The sequence below is a fragment of the Numida meleagris genome, chromosome 2, assembly GCF_002078875.1.
Source record: "Numida meleagris isolate 19003 breed g44 Domestic line chromosome 2, NumMel1.0, whole genome shotgun sequence".
In the NCBI taxonomy this organism is placed as follows: domain Eukaryota; kingdom Metazoa; phylum Chordata; class Aves; order Galliformes; family Numididae; genus Numida; species Numida meleagris.
This window is the reverse complement of record NC_034410.1, coordinates 40,865,879-40,889,519: the sequence shown is the minus strand read 5'-3', so window position 1 is coordinate 40,889,519 and position 23,641 is coordinate 40,865,879. Positions and strand designations below refer to the sequence as shown.

The 23,641-nt window shown below is 39.4% G+C and overlaps 1 protein-coding gene across 2 annotated transcripts in view; it reads left to right on the top strand.

The window, feature by feature from the left end:
- ABHD5 (abhydrolase domain containing 5) overlaps positions 1-21,410 on the top strand; it is a 29,514-nt gene extending 8,104 nt beyond the window's left edge. For both annotated transcript variants that reach the window (XM_021387754.1, XM_021387755.1), the window contains exons 2-7: positions 9,344-9,429; positions 9,693-10,065; positions 12,837-12,991; positions 15,916-16,027; positions 16,581-16,767; positions 19,067-21,410. In XM_021387754.1, coding sequence (XP_021243429.1) covers positions 9,344-9,429; positions 9,693-10,065; positions 12,837-12,991; positions 15,916-16,027; positions 16,581-16,767; positions 19,067-19,156 — 1,003 coding nt within the window. In that variant the 3' untranslated portion in view covers positions 19,157-21,410. The remainder of the gene's footprint in view (positions 1-9,343; positions 9,430-9,692; positions 10,066-12,836; positions 12,992-15,915; positions 16,028-16,580; positions 16,768-19,066) is intronic.

Below are 23,641 nucleotides of genomic sequence, written 5' to 3'. Positions count from 1 at the left end.
AGTGGGCCAAGATTCAGGCCTCAGATCTCCCAGTTCACTTCATTCCAACCCCAGCAGGAATTAAAATGCAGAAGTAGGTGCTTCTCAGAGATGGACAGGCACCTGGACTTCTCGGTGTGTTTTATCTTTCTCATTTTAGAAATTGGCTCTTCTTGATTTAACAGACTGACACTGGAGATTATCTGCAGTTAACTTTATCTAGCAAAAGCTTAAGTCTAATACATATTTATTTACTGTGTCTTGTTCTCAGTTTCATGCAGAGTGTGTTGCTTTCACATGAGAAATATATTTTCCCATTTCCTATCTTTTTCCAATTTTAATTAGGAAATTGGAGCCCTTTTTCATGGCAATCTGTAATATTTTATCTTCAATTAAATGTGCTTTCCTTTATAGTTTTTATTTTATAGGTAGTAAAATATCACAGTTACATTCTTATGCACCCTTTGAACAAAAGGAATATTTATCTTGGTCTTTAATAATATATTTATATTTTTTACTTCTTACTTCTCTACATTTAGCTTTTCGCCATCCCAGCTGTCCTCCTTGTAGCAAGATTTAAGCTCTTCCTTAACCAGTATCAGGGTTGCTTGTGTAATTTTCTTGGATTTTAAATGATCACATTTGTTAAAATGCTAAAGGAAACTGCTGGCTCATCTGAAACTATATAGGAGAACTAGCTGGAACCTGCTCACAGAAGTAAATCCGCAGTGATTAAGAGACACCCTAATTTTAGTGGTAGTGCCTGATGCATTTTACATTTCATATTCAGTATTAGTCATTTAGTATTCTGTTACCAAAAAGAAAAATGTTTCCACTTTTGATTCATAGACTCACACTTCCAATATATATAAATTCTAAAACTTCCTTGAGTTCAAAAGAGTTGCTAGTTCTGTTTCTCCTCAACTTTACTTTTCAGTTTACTGAGGTTATAAAAACATGTTTTCCTGCACTTTCATGCACTAGTTTGAAATAGGTTTATTACACTTTTCACCAAAGCTTTTTTTTTTTTTTTTTTTAAACATTCTACATCCAAGGAAAATTCTCCTGGGAGTAAACAGAGAACAAGATGGAGCTTGAATATAGTGAATGCTGGAGAAGAAAATATTTTTCTGTACTTCAAACGAGATTTCTTTTTAATGCAATTGCAGCATTGCCAGTAAGTGATAATAAAGAAGCATTAATTTTTGCCACCATCAGTCATGTAAACAGCACTCAGTATTCTGGTGTTGCAAGGCATTGAATTAATGAAATGAGAAAGTAAAGTGTATGATAATTTAACACTTAGACATAAATTAGCCAGATGTCAACCTGCTACTTCTCTCTGATAGTTTGACACAAATTCCTATTTGATCGTGTCATCTTTGACTGTTTTGGTTTGTACTGTTTCAAGTTTTACCCATTAGCTATAATTTAGTATCCGAAACCAGGATATGATCTGAAAATTTGGTGCTGATGATGGAAGAAGCCACATCCTACTCACCTCTTAGATTTTATATTGGCTACTGCTGATGCTGAGGAAAATGCAGAAAACTTTCAGGAAACAGACTTATTTCTGCTGTTCCTCAGAAAAAAAAAAGATAATAAAAAGAGTCTCTCTTGGTATTTCCACTTAATTACCCATATAATCTGCACTGTAGTGTATTCTTAGAGCATTATAGTGAGAGACTGTTTCAAATACACACTTTACCCTAAATTTGATATATTGAACTCTTTCCCCGTTGTGATTATGGGTAGCTCCTTTTCGCTCCTCTTTTGCCCATTTGTAATATTTGAATAGAATCATAGAATGGTTTGGGTTGGAAGGGACCTTTAAGATCATCTCGTTCCAACCCTCTGCTATAGGCAGGGACACCTGCCACTAGACGAATTTGCTCACAGCCCCATCCAGCCCGGCCTTGAATGTTTCCAGGGAGGGGGCATCTACAACCTTGCTGGGCAACCTGTTTCTCACAATAAATAATTTGTACCTAATATCCAGTCTAAATCTGTCCTCTTCCAGTTTAAAGCCATTTCCCCTCATCCTGTCGCTACGCTCCCTTACAAAAAGTCCCTCTCCAGCTTTTCTGTAGACCCCCTTCAGGTACTGGAAGGCCGCTATAAGGTCCCCTTGGAGCCTTCTCTTCTCCAGGGTGAAGAGCCCCAGCTCACTCAGCCTGTCCTCATACGGGAGGTGCTCCAGCCCTCTGATCATCTTTGTTGCCCTCCTCTGGACCTGCTCCAACAGCTCCATGTCCTTCTTGTGTTGAGGGCCCCAGAACTGGATGCAGTACTTCAGCTGGGGTCTCACAAGAGCATTGTAGAGGGGCAGGATCACCTCCCTCGACCTGCTGGTCACATTTGTCTTGATGCAACCCAGGACATGGCTGGCCTTTTGGGCTGCAATCGTGCTTTGCTGGCTCATGTTGAGTCTTTCATCAACCGACACCCCCAAATCCTTCTCTTCAGGGCTGCTCTCAAGCCATTCTCCTCCTAACCTGTATCTGTCCTTGGGATTGCCCTGACCCAGGTGCAGGACCTTGCCCTTGACCTTGCTGAACTTCATGAGGTTGGCATGGGCCCACTTCTCAATTCTGCCCAGGTCCCTATAGCATGTAGCATTACATAGGGCTGGGTGAGTTGTTTTTCTGTGCAGATTAGAATGATATTGAAACCAGAACAGTAGTGTTACTCTTTCTTTTAATTATCAATGGTCTTTGCCCGTTGCTTGTGGATTAATGATAAGTACATAGGATTTGTTCTAGTAAAACATGAGCACTATAACCTCAATTCAGAACAATACTTAAATATATGGCTAGTTCTGTTGAAGTGTAATACACAAATATTTTGATGTGATGAAGTTACTTGAGAACATAGAAGAGTGGTGGTGCTTATCATATTTAGATTTGTAAAGAAATTGCAGTTCTAAATTCCTTTGCTTTGCTTCCTTCAAAAATACTTTGTGCAGAAACAAGGAGACAGTCTGAGCAGTTTTATCACCAGCTTACTCTTGTTTTTCCGTTACAGTTCTTTTAATTTGGAACTAGCTCAAATCAACTGATGTTTGTAATGATCATGCTGGCAGGATGGCATGAAAATCAGAATGCCATTCCTCTTGGTGTTAGGCAGAAACAGTATAGCAAATTGTCTGCATGCATTCGATGTTGTTTTCTTCCTTATAAATCGTTGGAGTTACTTCTGAGAGTCAGGAGAGGAGAGGGTTAGGGGTTTTGAAAGATCAGCCTGAATCTAATAAGCTTTAAGGGTAAAGCTTGAAATGATTTACCAGGGTGTTCACTCAGTGTTTCAGCCTTTTGAAGTTTTTGAGCTTGTTCCATAGCTAAAACCTTGGTAGTTCGCAACATTGTCTGCAGAAAATAAATTAAAAATCCTAAATATGTTCATTTGTTGAGGGTAAGACAAAAACAGATATGCAATGCCATTGCTCTGGCATTTAGTTACGTTCCCTTGATCCGTTGTGAATTGTTTGTTGTGCAATTGTTGTAAATGCTGAGCTCTGACTTTCTTCCTGGTGGAATTTTCAAGTCCAAATGATATTAATGACATAAAACTATTCTGCACACTTCTGCTGCTGATGCATATTTCAGAGTCTGTTTTCTGATTAGTAGCGGGAGTTTTAATTACCTTACTAATTTCAAAATTGGTAGCAAAAAACAGATTTTATATTCAACGCTGTCAAAAGTTCTCTCAGTGGGTCAGTAATTTTTGACAAATCACGTAGCTAATGGCATGGCTTAACTCTGATTTCACAGAATTTTTGTTTTTCCATTTGAAATGTAGACTTCCAACAGTATTTTACATGGGAAGAATGCCTCTCTTGAATGATTTTAAGCTTAATACACCTAAGTAACAGGAATAGCTACATTACAAGCTTGAAAAGTGAGTGAGCTCCATCTGTGTATGTTTGTATCTCCCAGACAGAGTTACGAACAACTCCTGTTGGAACAGTCATTGAGTACCTCTACATGGTAGAGCTTCATTTTTGCAATCTGCCATAGAAGCCAGGAATCAGGTGGACTGTCAGCTGTTTTGAGTGCACACCTCAGCACAACAATAGATGTTTACAATCCTGCAGCATTAGCAAAGCTTGCATGAGCTTTTTGAGGAGTATGCTGAATTTCTAACTGGCCACAAATCCATCAGCAATCTTGCGTGTGATTGGTTCTCACCAAAGTCAATAGGCTTAACTTAGCTGACAGAATGCTAGTGTTTGAGTTACCTATTTGTCACATTCTTCATCTGATTTGACCTGATTTGTGGAGGTGGATGGGTGGATCACGCTTACTATGTCTCTGCCTCCACTTGATGCTCAGTTCTTATGAAAGTTCCCCTCAGGCAGTTTAAGCTGTGCGATGACAGCAAATATTTGATTCAAATTAACAGTCAAGCAGCTGAGGGAAAGCAGTATTATCCTTTACACAATAATAAATTATTCTTTACCTCTTAGATTTCTGCAGACAGTAATCATTACTTATTTTTAATATCTGTATCATTTCTTATTCTTGCATGCATAGAGTATGTTTTATAAATGAAAAATTGCTTCCTTTGCTATGACGTGTTCTACCATCCTCCAAATCCTAATCGTAGCAGCTTGACCACACTTACATATGAGATTCACTCAGTCAAGGAAACTGCAGTTGACAGGTGAGTCAAAAACTTGTCCGCACTATATTTCTTTCATTGACAGGGATAAGGTTTTAATAATTTTCTCAAGTTCGAATTACCTTGTTTGGATGAATAGATTTTTCCATCTGTCTTTAAAAAGCTGCAAGATGAACACTCTCATATCACAGAATTGTATGGGTTAGAAGGAACCTCTGGAGATCATCCAGCCCAACCCTCTGCTAAAGCAGATTGCCTGTAGCAGGTTGGACAGGAAAGCATCTGGGCGAGTTTTTAACACCTCCAGAGAAAAAGACTTGACAAATGTAGTATATTGAGTTTGAACCAGGAAGAGGTAGTAACATTCCCAATCATTGCTTTTAAGGATTTGTAGAAGAAGGTTGTGCCCATTCGTACCAGCAAAGTTTGCCAGGTGTGCTGTTTGTAGATAAGGAACTTTGGTCTGACTTCTCCTGTGAGCCTAGTGTGTTTGTGAGCCTGGTGGCCTTGCCTGTTAGGGAAGGCATTCCCTTGGACCATCTGCACTGCTCGGTCCTGCTCGATCTCATATGTCTGGGAAAACGTCATATAGCATCTGTGTGCACCTCAGTGAGGCCTTCACTGATTGTCGGGCGGCCAGAGCGGTTGAAAAACTATCTGGTAAAATACATTTAAATCGGTCAATTTGTAGCAGAGATAATGAACATCATGCCCTGTGAGGCAGAGCAGGATTGCTATATATCTGTGAGTTACCTAACACTACAAATTCAAGTTAGAAACGTCTCTTTCTTCTTATGTAACTTCCACGGCAGTCTCCTGTTCCAAGCGGTTCACAACCATCTGGGCCTCGCAGCAAAGGAGGAACATTTTACTTGGTTAAGCAGGGTTTCTCTCTAATTAAACCAGCTGGTGTGTTTTCCCATTGTTAGTTTTCCATTGCATAGCAAAAAATGGTGCGATGGGCGCTGTCTATTCGTACAGATAAGCCAGCAGCTGACTGTCATGGGGCAGTTGGGTAAGATGGCTGCAAAACAGCACCGCTGTCCTCAGCGAGGTACAACCTGTGGTGAACTGTCAGGCAGCTGTAAAGAGAAAATACAGCTTCAAGTCCACTAGTTGCGTGCCTTGCTAGTTTGATGTGTAACTCGTGCTACATACAATCGCTATAAAATGATAGAAATGTGGATTGGCAGTTGCCAGATTTATTTCACACTTCTTGATACAGAAAGCAACTAAGCCCAGTGGATTTCCTAACTCCTCAAAATACAAGATTCCTCTGTACATTTTCTTTCTTTATGAAGAAAGAAAGGAGTGTGTCTGGAAGGTGGTGGGTGATGAGATTGGAGAGGAGTCTGCCTCTTCTGGCAGTGGTTAGCTTGCTTGCTCTAAATGTGAAACTACAGCTGGGATCCTTTATTTTCTTTCATATCTTATCTCCTTTGCTGATGAACAATCTGTCTTTAAAGAACCATTGCTTTTTTTTGGTACTACCCAGCTATTTTAACTTAATATCACAATAATAAAAATGATAGGTCATGTAAGAATGACCTAAACTGACATTCATGTGTGCTTTTAGGAGGCATGTTTAGCACAAATGTGCAAAATAAATGGTACTTTTGGAAGGCCAGAGTGTGCCTATAGCAGAGAAGTGATTAAATGGATGAAATAGTTAATTTCTTTCTGTGTGTGGAAAACATCCAGCAATGGGGTCAGTTGTTTTTTGGAGGGGAAAGAGTAGAACAAAGGATTAAGTCTTAAATATAGATAACTAAGCATTTTCTTTCTTAAATTCTTCCTGTCATTTTTTTGACTGAAATTCATCTTTCATCTTTTAGTTTAGCAAGTTCAGAAAGTCTGAATTACATAAATAATTTTTATTCTAAGTGTTTCCTGGAATCGTTAAGGTTGGAAAAGACCTCTAAGATCATCTAGTCCAACAGTCCATCTGGCACCAATTTTTCCCCACTAAACCATATTCCTTAGTACCACATCTACACAGTTCTTGAACACCTCCAGGGACAGTGACTCCACCACCTCCCTGGGCAGTGCATTCCAGTGCCTTATCGCTCTTTCAGAGGAGAAATGTTTTCTAATATCCAACCTGAATCTCCCCTGGTGCAACTTGAGGCCATTCCCTCTCATCCTGTCACTAGATACACGAGAGAAGAGGCCAACCCCCACCTCAGCACAGCCTCCTTTCAGGCAGCTGTAGAGAACGATCAGGTCTCCCCTGAGCCTCCTCTTCTCCAGACTGAACAATCCCAGCTCCCTCAGCCACTCCCCATAAGACTTGTGCTTCACAGCTTCGTTGCCCTTCTCTGGACACGTTCCAGGGCCTTGATGTCTTTCTTATAGTGAGAAGCCCAAAACTGAACATAGCACTTGAGGTGCAGCTTCAACAGTGCTGAGTACAGAGGGACGATCACCTCCCGGCTCCTGCTGGCTGCGCTATTTCTGATGCAAGCCAGGATGCTGTTGGCCTTCTTGGCCACCTGGGCGCAATGGTTGCTCATGTTCAGCCGAGTGTCAACCAGCACCTGCAAATCCTTCTCCTCTGCCCACTTTTCCAGCCACTCTGCCCCAAGTCTGTAGCGATGCCTGGGGTTGTTGTGACCAATATACAGGACCCAGCACTTGGTCTTGTTGAACTTCATCCCATTGGCCTCAGTGCATTGATCCAGCCTGTCTGATCCCAGGCACATTGACGCTTCCTCCCAACCTGATGTCATCTGCAAAAATTTCAGCTTGCCAACTTTATATGCCAAGATTTCCATGTATGTTAACGTCTTGCACTCAATTTTTTGTAAAAAAAATTTTCAGTAAAAATTTCAGTATTTATAACCAGTACTGACAATTAGCAAAATGAAAGAGTGGGCATCTATGCCCAAATTTCCTCATTCTGATACAATTTTCTAAATATTTTTCTTGGGTATTCAGATGCTTCCCTGCTGAAATTCTGGGATTGTGGACTGTAGTTTTCATTTTTACTTCACTGTGATCATATCTCTGCACTGTCTTCATGCTGGCATGTAAAAATTATACAATTCATTAAAAAAAACCATTAAAGAAGTTTCTTTGCTAAATCAGTGGTTTCCCTGAGAATAAATATTTTGTGTAGTTTGACTTGAGGGAAATAGTGGCTGGATTTTGTGTTTCTGACTTGAGAACTCTGAATGTAGATGTGTAGTTCAGCACATAAGTAGCTGAAAAGTTTCCTTTAAAGAGTGGTGGCATAACCAATGTTTAATAACCTACCAGAGCAATCCATAATGTTATTATACTCAAAATTGGAAGTTTTTTCCTGGTGAAGTTGCTCTTGGCAGATGTCAGCCTTAACCTCATAAAACTCTTACTTTTAGGTATCTATTTTAATGTGGCAGCAAGTCTTGGCTCTCCATTCCTTCATGGATTGCAGGAGGCATCTGGGCAAGCACACAGCTTTCACCTTACCAGTGCTCCATCCCTGTGCCATCAACGTAATTCCCACAGTCCTGTGGTTTAGGGAGGCTGTTTACACACCAGCCAGACATCAGTGTGTTTCTCAGAAAAGTAAAGAATATTCAGTAACAGTGGCATGGCAGATTGGGTGATGAATCCTTTTTTGATCGAGTATTGATTTTTTTCTTTCTGATGTCCCCTACGTACAGTGCTGTTTGCAGTTGCGTTGTGCTTTCTTCCATGCCAGAAAACCGTGTTGTAGCATTACCTTAAGTAATCCCCCTCTGAAATATGAGGGAATGTCGTTTGGATAAAGAACTTGTGAGACCAAGTCACTAATTTGGTATTGATGCATTGTGAAAAGGCTGAAGAATTGAACACCTTACATCATTGGACATCTTACAGTCTTTACCATTGATTTTTGTACAACTATAATACTTGCAGCGCACAATCCTGAAAATACTGTAACTAACTGGAAAGCAATTCAGTGTAGGAAAAAATTGAGTGCGAGTTTGGTGTCCTCATCATCCTCTTCTCCATAGCAACCTTTGCACTGAAAGACAGTCCAGGCCACTGACGTCGGAGCAAGGAGGATTCCATGTTATAAAAAGGGAAAAATTAGCCCCTATTTGCTGAGTCATTCCCCTGCTCTCGTGGTCAAGAGGGTACTACAGAGATAGCAAGTGACAGCTGGGAAAGGAACTTCTGTGAGGGGTGCTGGAATTTGCTGTTTAATTTTCTGCTCTGACTTCGTTTCTAAGTTTGTAATGAAGGCTCCAGTGTTTTGCTTTGCTAAAATAAGCCTGTTTATTTTTCACTTTTAAAATTTATTTAGGATCTCCACCTTACTTTGGGGTAAGTTGGCAGGTTGCTTTCCTGTAGTGGGTCCGTGCCAGGAAGTGCGTGTGCAGGCGGAGTTCCAGGGGAACTTGAGAGGAGCATAGAAACCCCGATGGTTGTGTTTTATTTCCTGCCAAACTCCTGGGGTCAGTGTGAGGACTACTGTATCCAGGTTCTCAGAAGCAGCCAGCTCTGACAGAGATAGACAAGTACACTCAAATAAAATACAGACAGGAGAAGGACAGCATGCTATTTGAAGAACACCCCCTGACTGTTGCACCACTTGGTAGAAGTCAGGAGAAAGTATACTTCTTCCTGTGGCTCGCTGCTGTCTCACTTCTGCAGGACATGCAGAAGACATGGGTTCTTTTAAGAAGAGCAGCGAAAGAAGCTTCTTCAAACCATTACATGGTGCAGAATGTGGTCGTCTTGTTCAAGAACTTTACATTCTCTATTGTTGTTACAGGTTAGGATGGTTGTTCAGCTGGCTTCCTGCTTGGTGCCCCACATCACTACTGCACCTTAAAGAAGCTGAGGACAAAATGCTAAAATGTAAGTCAGGTTTGTAGCTGTAACAAGATTTTCTATACATTTCGTTTAAACTGATCAGAAAAGTTTTTAAATACAACTTCTGCATTGTACTGAAATTAGCAGGTTTAGAAATAGATGTTCTTTGTTCCTTTATTTATGATATTGTCTGTAGGCTCTCTGCGTCGAAAGGAAGGTTCTATTTCTAACAGTGGTTTCTATAGAACATATTTTAAAGTTTACCACTCATGTCTAACTATCATTTGTCTTCCCCACTTTTTCCCCAGGTATTACAAGCACATACAATAAGCGATATGTGTATCTAGCTAATGGAAACAAAATATGGACACTGACGTTCTCTCCAGACCTTTCACGTAAAACTCCACTTGTTCTGCTTCATGGATTTGGAGGAGGTGTTGGAATGTGGGCTCTCAATTTTGAAGAGCTCTGTCAAAACAGGACCGTTCATGCTTTCGACCTCTTGGGATTTGGACGAAGCAGTAGACCACACTTCGATACTGATGCTAGGGAAGCAGAAAATCAGTTTGTGGAATCCATAGAAGAGTGGAGAAAGGAGATGGGGTTAGAAAAAATGATTTTGCTTGGACATAACCTCGGTGGATTCCTGGCTGCTGCTTACTCATTAAAATACCCATCAAGGTATGTAGAAATAAAGAAAAGCTTCATAATGAATTTTAAGCAAAGAGAATTCATCTTGTGCTTTGTTTTCAGATAGGTGCTTAGAAATAAGCTGATGTAGTAAACTTGTTTCTTCTGTTTTCTTTCTTTTCGTCTCTGTTTTTGTTCAGTACCCCCTTGCCATGTAATAAGGCTAAATAGCAAAGATCATATTTGTGTGTGAATGCTTTGAGACATCTCTGATTAAACTTAGGTTTGTGAAAACAAAAAATAGACCTATTCCTGCCAAATGTCCTATTATTACGGATAACACTGAAACTTCTGAATGTAATTCTGCCAGGTAGATTATGTGTAAAGGCTTGCAGTCAGCCTGATGCCAACACGACGGTATGAAAATAATTTCAATGGCTGTTCGTTTAAATTGTCTGTATGTCACTCCGTATTTCTTCTTTGAAGAACAGTCCAGCTGCGGCAGTGCTTTAACTACATCACATCAGCTTTTTCTGCACCACATCATGGTAGACAGCTAATCCATTTCTTTACTCAGAGCTCATAATTTGTCTCTTCTTCAGTGTAGTCTACTTATATGGGCAGTGGCGAACAAGGATCCCACAAAGTGAGGTTGTTCTGTGTCAAGAAAGGACATTGTTTTTATCTGGATAGGCATAGTGGACTTCTGTTAAAAGATGTGAACATAAGTCCAGCTTTCCACATCATATGTCAGATTCTACACTATACAGAATAAATGTTTTACATTAGTATCAATTTGTACCGTATGTACACCTTTCTCTCTCATTTGAAGATTTTGAACTAAATCCATGCATAACTTTTTTCCTAAAACACTTAGGATAAGAGTGTAAACCTCTTATCCACTTGGGTGTAAAGCAACTTTTAGCTGACTGAAGGTAATTGCTTGTAGGGATTGCTTCCAAGTTTTTCACCCCTTCTTCTGGAGTATCTATAAATGGCACCGTCCCATCCCTGTGGGGAGGGATATTGTTTCAGCCTTCTGATGATTTACATCAAAAGCAACACTTCTGTGTTTTCATGCATCACTGTGCCTAAGTTGGGGTTAGTTTATTTGGGGGTGTATTCTTTTGTGCTCTCACACTGCTAATATTTTGCTGAAATTAACACCATCAAATTATCACGCTGACTGATAGGATCTTAAGACAGTATTGAATCAAGAGATAAATATAGCACAGCTTTCAATCAGATTATCTAACAATTCACTAGAGGCTTAAGGGATTCTGGTTACGTATTGTTAGGAAAGTAGCTCAGTTTCTCCAAGCTTAGATGATCCGTTAATTTGCTGTGTTGTACCATATTGTGCATGGGACATCTGAGGATATTAATCCAAAAAGATTCCCATTTGGAATATTCCTGAGTGGTGTTGGAGTCATGATTTTCAAATACTGTGACTTCTGGACTATTACCCTTGGAATGATTTTTTATGGTCAGTTTCTCCTTATCCCGGTTTATGCTTTAGGATTGATTACCAAAAGAAGGAAGGAAATTATTAAGAAACAAAACAAGACAGAAAGCTTACTCTGTTTTTATGCATGCATATTCTGTGTTATGTTTAATAGCATAGTTGCACACAGAATGTGTAGTTGTCCTTAACAGCTCCTCATGGCTTATGCTTCTTAGCCTCTAATCTCTCCTGCTTGGTTTACATAGTTAAATTCTACCCTGGCCTCTGTTAGCATTCTTGTTTGCTCCTGTGTGCAAATACGCTCATGGCTGAGCTGACAGCCCAGAAACATCTTTGTGAGCTTAATCCTTTTCAGCCCCTCATTTCAGGCACACATTTTTGGTTTCCCAACTGATTATAGTCCAGAAATAGCCTTCGGAATCACTTCTGAAATCGTTTTAGGCACTAAGAACTCTGCTGTATTAAATACCTAATCTCATGGCTTTGAAAGAGAAGGAAGACATGAAGAAGAAAGTAAAGATGATGGAGCTTGCATGCAAAATCACCTTAAATATGCAAAACTATCTCTAAGAGTCACTTTTTCAGGTATAAGCAGTATCTAGGACAGTCCTGTTAGAGTAGATGTTATTACGGGATTAAACAGGAATGGATGATTCCAGTCCATCAAGGCAAAATAATTTTTTTGCTTGAGGAGGACTCACAGCATGAAGTGATTGATTTGTGGTATATGCTGGAGATTCCTACAGTACCCTCTGTGCTGAGATTCCTTTGAGTGATAATTTTATAAATTGTCTCTCTGGTGTTTATTTTATGAATTAAAATCAATACATTTAGAAAACATCCACTGTTTAGATCTGTCTGGCCCAATTCAAATTTTGCTTTGATAAGCTTCTTTTTCAAATGAACTGTGTCTCTTCTTGGAGCAGAGATCTTAGAGTGCTTGGAAAAGAGTGAGAGATATCTAAATGTTCACTTAAATGAAACAGGTGCCATTCTCTTCTTTTCATCAAATTAAACTGCTCTTTCAGATAATATAGACCGTGTGTATAGATGAGACCGTTTCTAAAAAAAAAAAACCTGATCTTTTTCTCAAATGTATGTGATAGTCGCAGTCTGTTGAATACTGAGTTTCTATTTGTGACATGAGCTTCCAAGTTTCTGCTGTTTCTATATAAGACTAGTTGCAATCCGTCTTTCTTTAATTAGCATTCAGATGAAAAATCATCAATGGATCAGAAAGGTAGTAGGCTGCTGTTACAGAATTGGCTAAAACAGATTGTGTAATCCACCGATAGCAAATTTCCGGCTTTCTGATTCAAAGGAAAATTAATGTACTCTGAACCTTTTCTGCCAACAGGGTCAAACATCTTATCTTAGTGGAGCCATGGGGTTTTCCAGAGAGGCCTGACAATGCTGAACAAGAGAGACCAATTCCAATCTGGATCAAAGCTCTAGGAGCTATACTGAGTCCATTTAATCCATTAGCTGGGCTGAGGATAGCAGGACCCTTCGGTGAGTTTTAGCTTCTCTTAAATGTTGCTGTTTGCCTTAAGCATAAGCAAGGAACAGATACCACATTAAGATATGCTTTGTTGCAAGCTCGTATCACCTGCAGAAAATACAGTTGGAGGAGAGGGTGGGAGGGCTTGAGGAAAAACAAACACTTTTGGACAAGAGGACAAGATCTTTCTGTTAGAAATATCATGTGATAATTTATAGCACTTAATGTAGGCTACAGCTGTAATGAAGCAGATTATGTGGTCATCTTCAGGGGAAGCCTGACAAAGAGGCAGCAGGGTGGAAAGGTTGTCTGGTTGCCTCCAGTCATGGTCCCTTTAGATTCCCTTCTAGTTGCAGTTTAACTGACAAATAGTGTTTCTGAATTTGCTTAATATTAGAATGCAATCTCGCATAAACTCATTTGTCTTTAAGCCTGCGTTTAAAGAATTTGAAACTGTGTTGTTTCCATCAGCCATTTTCCTATTACTGCATCAAATTTTGTGGGTCTCAGCAGTGTCCTGTGTTACAGTAGCAATCTGTCCTTCCTACTTCTACATCTCTTCAACAGCACTGATGAGACAGATAAATTCTGTGTACCCTCATACTAGGACTAGGTAGAGATGATGAGAATACTACAGATCTGGTTTATAGAGAGAGTAGAGAGAAAGGCATGATCAAATTTTAAATTCATCATATGTTTTCCTTCTAGAGATTAGATGGTTATCTGTTCATTTCTCTTTGCATTACCAAAGTATCACCGAGGGAGGCTTGGAAGGAGATATCCTTCAGAGCCCTTTCAAGTTATTTATAACTTTCAGATCACCTCACCATCATTTTTACTATTCAATCTGAAAAGAAGAAAGTGGCATTTCTAGGCTTCGTTTAAACCGCATCTGTTTCTTAAATCGCTTCCTATAGAATATAAATTTAAATAAGCTGGTATATTCAGTTGTTTTCAGAAGGATGACAAAATTAGCTTTTCTGACAAGGAATGTTCTGTATTTTAAAAACTATATTTTTGAAGTAAAAATGCTATCTAATCTGGTTAACAAAAAAACTTGAAGAGTATTGAGTGATAAGCACAGATTTAATGCATTTTACCCAGTAACAAATATATGCATAAATCAATCCACTTGAAAGAATTCAAAGCTGAGGATGTCTCCCACAGCAAGTAAACCCGGTTAAAACGGTGCTGTGGAAACCGACTCTGTGTGTCCAGGTATTCCCAACCTAGCCTTGCTTACAGGTTGAAGCTGAGGACGCTGCTTTTCAAAATTTTTCATCTGTTTCTCACTCCAGCTGATCAAAAAGTCCGTTATCATCAACTTAATGTGTAATTAAGTGATTTGTAGTTCTTAGAGAAGAGTAACTTTAACATTGCTGTGAGATGGGCATCAAACCCAACCCGGTAAAGGTATTGAACCAAATACAAGCTTCCTTTGCATTCACATGTGCTTGAACTGCTGGGCAGGCGCAGCTGTCTGATCCTCAACAGAAGGCCAGTTGTTCTTGCTCAAAGTTATGAGTTAGGCACTTCCACGTGGCCAGGGTTATCTGGGGTATCACGATCGTATCACATGGATATTTAATCAGACTTGAAGGCAAGTACCTAAACCTGAGAAACAGAATTGAGAGAGATCTTTTTCTTTCACGGGTTTCCAGTTAGTTTATTTTCAGAAAAAGACAGAAGTCTGGCAGTTGAACTCTCTGTAAGAAAGTGTAGGTAGTGGAGCAAATTGCAGAATGTTTGCAAAATCTTCATTACTTCAGAAAGTAAGTCTCTGTTTCATAAGCGAATTGTTTTCTCTTGCACTGTATTTATTTTCTAAATTGATTTAAAGCATACATAAAGGAGTGTTGCAATAATCTAATCCCAAGGTTACAAAAGCATTACTGCGACAAGGTCTACGTAAGTCGTGCCAAGCCTGTGGCCAGCAATAGGTGGGAAGAAGTGACATCATCATAATTGCACAGATTAACAACAGTATTTTCAGTTGGTAAACCCAAGTGGTAAACTGTGAGCCAACATCTGCAGAGGTGAATAATATTCTTAGACTCAGATTGGCCTTTTGTGAGGCTCTTGTCCCAAAGATCTGTCTCATCAGTTAGAGGAGGCATATTTGTTAAGGAAGTGATTCAGAATGGGAGCTTAACTGGCCTTTGAAAGGACCTACCTCTTTTCTTTGGCTGTTAAGTGAAGTTGGAGGTAATAGCTTTCCTAGGTTAAGTCTGTTTTATAGAATCATAGAATTGTAGAATCATTTAGGTTGGAAAAGTCCCTTAAGATCATCAAGACTAACTATCAACCTAATGCTGTCAAGTCCACCTCTGATGTCTTGTACTCATGTCAAAATTTCTACCCCTGTTTTTCAGCATGGACTTCTGTTCTTTAACCTAAATGTGAGTTAGTCTTTTTTTCTGAAGCTAATTCATCTGTTATGTAAAAGAGGAGTACAAACTTACATCTGGAGAAAAACAGCCTAGCTTTTTCAGCAATGCCTTTTGGTTCTGAAAAGCAAAGTGCTTTTGGTATACCCAGTGCTGCCAGAGCAAGGAAAAGGAAAGTGTTGGTATCACGCAAGAGTGAATTTTTGTTAAAAATTTTTATCTGCTTAGTCCCTTTGCTGGTCCCCTTTGCATGTTTCTTCTATTGCTGTAGTGGCCATTCACAAACATTCCCCACATGTATTCAGTAAGGATTGAATTGTCCCTCTTCTGGGGCATCATAAAGTCTTTCAGAATAATTATGTTTAGTTCCTATTTGCTACCACGTTTTCCTAAGACTTGCAAGTGGTGAAATAAAGTGTTGTTTTAGAAGTATCAAAGTTAGCCATGAGTTTCAAGGGGGCATGTTTGAAGGGTTGTAAGGGAATGTGTTAAGCAATCTGAGTTTTCTCTGCCAGCTCCTGCTATAATTGCATTTTCTGTTTTGACAGGTCTAAGCCTTGTTCAGCGTTTGAGACCAGATTTCAAACGAAAATATGCATCAATGTTTGATGATAACACTGTGACTGAATATATCTATCACTGCAATGTACAGTCGCCCAGGTAAGTGTGAGTTTCCTAGTGTGTGTTTTGAAGTCTTACTGATGGCCTGCTGCTCCCTCCAATGGTCATGGCAACAGCGTGCATGCTTTTTTTTTTTTTTTTTTAATTGTAACATTTACTGTATTGATTAAAGACAAAAAGTACCTTTGCACTTTTTGTGAATTTCAGAAACCAGTAGATGTAGAAGCTGTCCTAGTTCACTATTTCTCTTAAACTACCCATGTTTTAGTTCTGACAATTGGAGCACTATTTTTTAACCAAAAGTTGTTATAGTTTAGTTAATTAAAAAATTTCTTTATAATCTTTTAAAAATTGGCATCTCATTTTTTTAAGTGTTGAAAAAAAAACCCACCAAAAGACCTGTATTGAAAATTGCTTGCAAACCTTGCAAACCTGTGTTCCTTAACAGTCAGAAATTCCATCCTCGTGCACTTTGTCTGTATTATCAAAAGGCACAGATACTTGAATCATAGGCAGGTATAGGGAAAAGGGAAGAGAAAAAGCAAATGTAATGGAAATTTAATTACTTTTACCCTTTCTGAATGCCTTGAAGTGGTGAAACAGCTTTCAAGAACATGACTATTCCTTATGGATGGGCAAAAAGGCCAATGCTGCAGCGGATTCCACAAATGGATCAAGACATTCCTATCACCGTGGTTTATGGAGCACGCTCATGCATAGATGGCAATTCTGGCAGCACTATCCAATCTCTGAGACCAAAGTCATATGTGAAGACAATAGTAAGTTCACTTTTTAAGCGGTTGCTTAGTTTGTTGTGTGAATTTGTTCAAAGCATATCTGTGTGGTCTTTATACGAACCCTGCAAATGATAGCTCTTTGATTTATGGACTGGGGTAATAACTTCTGATTTCTTTAACAGAAAAAGAGAAAACAAGTTTTAGATCAAACTAAAAACAGACAGAAGTCTTTTTTTCCCAGAGTAAGAAAAAGTGGGAAAGTTCTAGAAGCTGAATCAGGTCTTCGAACAAGATCGCTTTTCTTTACAAAATTTTTTGCTCTAACGTGCTAATACAAGTAGTTTTTGTGGTCACTGGTAAGCACCTACGTTTTTGTCTGTCTGTTTTAAACCATAGCATTCCGAGTATCTACAGATATATATGGCATAGTCAGGATGCTCTCGTGAAGTGTTTTAACCAGTTTGTATAATGTGTCAGTTTCTCTGTTAAGAAAGTGGTTGTTACCTGTTGCTTAGGTTCTTGGAAGCATCTTTTCTTCAAGTCATTACAAAAAAAGGTGGTGTTGTCTTTGGAGCTAATGCACTCTATTTTAGAGGTATCACATTGTCATTTCAAACGTGCATGCCTGCAACTCAGTGCAAATGTGCACATTGTGTTTTTGTTGATTCCTATGAAAACAAACCATTCTGGAAGTATTTCTCATACATTGTCACATCTGCCAGACACAAGAATTGAGTATGCATGTATGTTCCAATGCTGTGATAAATGTTTGAGTGTGCCAACTGCCTTCTTGCTGATGCCCAGTCCTAACTGGACAGAAATATATAATATGTGATATTAACATTGGCGAGTCATTGAAATAAATTTTTGTAATCTCGATACAGTTGACATCAGAGCTGGAACATGGAGGAAAGATGTTGCTGAACAATTTACACATGTTAAAGAGCACAAATACATTTCATAAATGCAGACATCTAGATCTGAAAGTGCTTCTTTACTGCTTAACCCAAGAATTAACACATAACAAAAATCCACTGTAAAGAATCATGCCATACACAACTAGGATAAACATGTATCATTCAGGAGAGCTCTTCCAGTCTGCTCAGTGGCTTTGAGAAGGGACTGTAGAAAACGTCATTGTATACCAAGTTAAAATTTTGTTAAGCCGAATACAAATTGTAAATGGTAAATTGGGGTGGTGGAAATTATAGAGACACTGAAAGATATTCACAACACCGTAGGAGCAAAGGGATTCTCCTGAGGCTGAGACTTGCTAGAGTGCACAGGGCTTTATTGTATGTATTTCAAATTATTTTTTACTTTGATTTGCTGTTGTTGTTTTTTAAAACACTAAACTGGCCATGCTTAAAGCAGTGTGCTTCCATTTAGAGATTTAAGAGGGAGTGTATTAATGGGGGGAAGAGAAAAGTAGATTTAAATACAAATTAATCTCAAACTGACTATAAAATTAAAGTAGTCAAGTACCTTTGATCTGCAGTATGATGATGACTTGCTTCATGCTAGTTTTGGCAGAAATGCAGTAACCACAATGTGTGTGGTTACTTAAGCCCTTAATTTTTTTTACATACTTGCAGTGAAATAATCTAGACCAGAAATATGGGGTATTTTCCCCCACATATTGCATCATTTGGATTTGACTTTTCCCTGCTTTACACAATACTGTTTCATTGGGAGGATTGAAATCTGCTTCCACAAGGCTAGGGAGTCCTCAGCAATGCAAGCTTCTGAATTGGTAATCCTTTATCCTAATACGTTCTTTAGTCTTTTCCATATAATTTTGATAATAAGGGAATACAGATGTTTTGATGCTATCTCTTCTACAAACATTTACAGATCTTACAAGCTGCTTTGCAGAACTGTTTGAGCAGAGAATGAAAGAGATGACAGTTGTTCAGAAATTTGATATGTACAGTATGTTCTCCTCAGTTTGCTTTGCAGTGACTTGTGTTTACTTGAATCTTCTTTTCAACAAGAAGTTGTGGAATTGAAAAGGGAATGGTTTTACCCTTTATTCCTGTTTAGCAGAGTTCCTTCAGTTGGTGAAACAAACATTTGTTTTTCCTTATGTTTGGAGTCTTTTGTTGGTTGTACGATACCACCTCCTGGCAGCAGTTGTTCTAACTCTGTTAATGCACACTGAGTGCAATAGATCAGATTCAGTTTTCGAATTGCTCTTTCCAAGTGATAGTGTATCTGTGCATAGAAGCCAAGTTCGGGGTATTCATTTCGAGGGGGAATATTCCTCACCTATCTCAATATTTATTGATGCGCTTAGGGCATTCTTGTCCTTTTGACCTGTTTCTTCACCTTTGTCCTCCAGGCTATCCTTGGTGCAGGTCATTACGTGTACGCTGATCAGCCTGAAGACTTCAATCAGAGAGTGAAAGACATCTGTGATTCTGTGGACTGACCGTCTTCTGTTCGTTAGAGTCTTACACCGTAGACACCATTTAATAGCAATACTCTATAGGAAATGACTAAAGAATGCAGAGCTGATGTAACAGGCTCTCTTTGCACGCTGTTTCTTCTGAGAAGCAATTTGCACACTTAAACCACTAAGTGCCTTTTGGGTGTAGATAGATTTGAAGCAAATGTTGTACAGTTTTATTTGAGATTTGTCTTTAGACTTAGCCTGCCATGTATGAAATTACTTAGGACTTTTTAAACTGGAATTCTCTTTAAAATGCAGTAAAATATTGTTCACCTGTTGAACTCTAGCTAAAGATGCTGAATTCACCACTAACACAGAGATCTTTATCAGTATAGATATAATGTATAAATTGTGGTTTTGTTTATTCATAAACATTCATATTTTGTAGTTGATGTTTCATAGCAAGAATATGAAATTACGTATTTTGTTTATGGAATCCAGAACTCCATATACAATATTTTAAGAGTTTGAGTTTGTTTGTTTGTTTGTTTTAAATTGGAATTATAACAGCTTATGAAGCTGATTTTGGGAGAGGGATAGGGCCAAAATAATGAGTAGTGTTTGTCACTGAAAAGATGAATGTTAATTTGTAAGGAATCAGGACTCAATACTAGGAAATCTCTCTTCTCTTGGATTTTATTTCTCTTTATCTCAAGGCATCATTTTCCACGTGTGCAGCTTTTACAGAAGCTTCAGTTTGTAAGAGTCGACGATGTCACCAGTGGTCATGCTTCCATAAACATTTTCTGTGTAGATCTCAGTGATTCAAAGTATGGAAGGTGGCTTCTTAGTTGCTCTGTTTTTAACACTTCGTGATTACCGCAGGATTCGTTACTTGCCTAAACCTAACAACTGTAGAAAAGCTGGCAGGAAGATTTTTACTAGGGCTAGGGAATGGTCATCTGAGTAGTGAGCATCATTCCCTTTTTCTTTAGATGAAACTTCTACTTGTCAGTAAATTCAGGATGGGGAGTGGGGCGGGCACAGAGGGAAGCTCTAATGGGCACCTACAGCAGATCAGTGCATTGTAACTAATGTGCAGCCTCCTTATAGGAAGGATTATTACTGGAACAAACAATAACACTGTAGCAAATTATAATTATATGTTTTGGAGGTTCTTTATGCAATTATATATTTTAATGGAGTATTTTGAAATCAGAGATAATAACGTCTCTGCATCTTTTTGAAACTGTAGTTTGATGTTAATTCTTCACAAGCTTTGTACATTATATTAAGCAAAAAAAATTGTCACTTTAAAACTCTATAGTGGTTTGTTTTTTAACAACAGGTTTACTTGAAACTATTGATCTGCTTTTGAATGTTAAATTGACTACTGAAGAATTCTTGATACTTTTCTACCTAGTGAACTCAAATTAACGATTGCACCATCTTAAGGCTTGAGCAGAGTTTTGTACATTTCTGCTCACCTTAAGGAACTGTTGCACACATTTATGATAAAACAGGCAAAGATACCTAAAATCTTGAGGAAATAACTCAGTGTTCCTAGCAGAACATAATATTTCTTTCCAAAGGAGATGGATATCTGTATGGTGCTATGTAACATCAAATGGTCTTTGTGACTGCCTTTGTGACTGCTAGCACTTAGCAAGCTAAGAATTTTAATTAAAATAAATTATTATATTCAATTACTTTTTCACTTAGATGATGCCAGGATTTTTAAACAAATTTCTATGTTATTTGCTAAAATTTTGACTTCAAAATGGAAAATGAGAATATCCAATTTTTGAATATAAGCTATAAATTGTCGGCCATGACACCATTTAGGTGGATGCCCTCAGTATGTATTTTTTTCACACTTTTGAATGTCTGCTTTGCATTTATACACTGCAACAGTTGCTTTAATTGTTATAAATGTAAAAGTATATTTTGTGTGTCTTCCAAATAATAAAAGGTGAAGCGAACTATTGGCATTTTCGGATAGCACTTACTGATGGGAATTCTGGATTCCACATCAAAAGATGGAAGTAGGGGTAAAAATTGCACGTGAATATGAATATTCTTTGAAATATCCCTTGCTTTTTCAGCTCGTTGTACTAATAAGACTTATTGCTTATGTTTTGCACAATAAATAAAATCTAAAATGTTGTGTTTGATTAATGTTGACATGATGTTGCTTTTGTAAAAATGTGTATGTAATTAAGCTGTAGAAATGAAGAGTAATTAATGAGTTGAGCTAAACCATCCAAAACACATTAAAAATATTGAAAAGCTTTGTTTTCGAATGTCTCTGTGTTCTTAGGATTTGCTGTTAGATACAATACTGGAGAGGGAAGCATTTGTCAACGAGTAGCTGCAAGTTCAGAATGCTGTTTGTACACATAAAGGAGATGATTGTTGGTCATCTTCCAGGCAGTGCAGGAGAGACGTGGACCTGTTAGAGTGTGTCCAGAGGAGGGCCAAAAAAAGACGTCCAGGGATGGAACACCTCCCTTGTGAGGACAGGCTGAGAGAGCTGGGGCTGTTCAGCCTGGAGGAGAGAAGGCTCCAGGGAGACCTGAGAGTGGCCTGTCAGTATCTAAAGGGGAGATGTAAGAAAGGAGAGTGATTCTTTAGCAGTGTCTGTAGTGACAGGACAAGTGGAAATGGTTTCAAACTAAAAGAGAGGAGATTTAGATTGGATGTAAGGAAGAAGTTCTTCACAATAAGGGGAGTGAGGCACTGGCACAGGTTGTCCAGAGATGTGGTGGATGCTTTGTCCCTGGAGGCATTCAGGGCTTGGAGCACCTGATGTAGCTGCAGGTGTCCCTGTTCACTGCAGGGGAGTTGGACTGAATGGTCTTTAATATGAAGACAGCTTTGTATTGGAGGCTATGAGCATAACAAAAAGAATCCAAAATATTAATAAAAATCCAAGATTAACAGTCCAAGTCTCCAGGACACGCTCTTCTACCTAAGGTTGTTGCGATAAAAATTTATTAAAGTAACTTAGTAATATTTTGTTTGCATGGCTGAGTTCGTCTTGTTACTTATTGAACCCTGCCAGATTAGATTTTAGTTCTGAAAAACTGATTTTCAGAACTGTAATTCATTGATAAGACTTTATAATAAAACATTCGCAACCGTCATAAGAAAAGTCCTGGTTTATATCTGATCATAAAATGCAGTTGAGTGTATGAACCTGTAGGCTCAGAGCTTGGCTGTGGCACCAGACAGGAGAGACACCATTGCCGTCCTCTTGTTTCATCTGCATCAAAGCAGTGCTGGCGCTTCCTCCTAACCCTCTGCATGCCTTGTGTTTAAGGTTTGTGCTGCATGGATGTGCCCGGCTGGCTGAAGTGCTCTCCTTGGTCCGTTGTGGCTCCTCAGGTTTCTGGCCCCTCCGCATCATTATTGCTCAGATTTGTGACTGGAAGTAAGACAAGATTTAATATAATAACCCCTCCGGAATCAATTCATGGGCAGACATACCCAGAAATGCCCATTTTGCTAACATTCATTGCAAGGGGAGCCTCCAGAGGCATAAGGCCAGTAGGCAACTCCTCAACACGTCTCCCCCCTAATGCCTGGAGAATAATGGGTCACCTGTTCATCACAGTGCTTTCCTGCTCTTTCCTATTAGTGGAACTGCACCAAACAAGCCTGTGTGCAGTGTGTTCACACTGACTGCCTCCCTGGGATCTCTGCATTACTCTGAATGTGAGCAGACTGTTACCTGAAGTGCACACTGGGAGTACAATGTGCCTTGGCAATAAGCTGTTGCAGACGCAGGATCTTCATAATTAACAGATCTATTTCTGCACTTCTGTGTTCCCCTAATTCATGTGCCCATCACTGGAGCGGTATGTGGAGCAAGGTGAGTCCATCACTTTGTAGCTTCCCATATTTAAACACACACCTGATACCGAGTAGCATTCCTGCTTTGAGCTCATTTAAGGACATCTGCATTCACTCACAGCTCAGCTCTAAAGCTGGAGCCAAACAGCTTGGTGGGTGCAGCCTCATACCTGGAGGAAAGACCCTTTTGAGAGACCCTTGTGCTCCTGGGGACTCGCAGGGCAGTGGGGCTGCTGGCTCTGGCCGGACACCGAGCTGCTGCCTGTGGCCGCGCAAGTGGCCAGCTCTGCCTCACAAGTGCCCTCAGCAGATGAGCTGATAAATGCAGGGTTAAGCAAAAATAACCCTTCTGCAAACGCTCTGTGGCTGTAGGGGTTAGAAAGCTGTGCTGGTGGGCTGTGTGGGGTGGGGACCTGCACATGGCGCTGCTGGCCATGGGGAGGTGACTCAAATGCAGCCCCTGGTTGCTAAGATCCTAAAGGGTTAGCTACATTTGGTTTGTTTTTTCCCTGGCAATATCTGGGAGCAGATGTAAATCCAGCCAGGTGAACACACCCAAGCCCTCACTGAGTCACATCTCTAACAGGCAAATGGGTGCAGAAGCTCTCCTGTGGCTCCTGCAGCATGAGCCAACTGCTGGCTGGGGTGCACATTCCCCAAGTGCCCCCA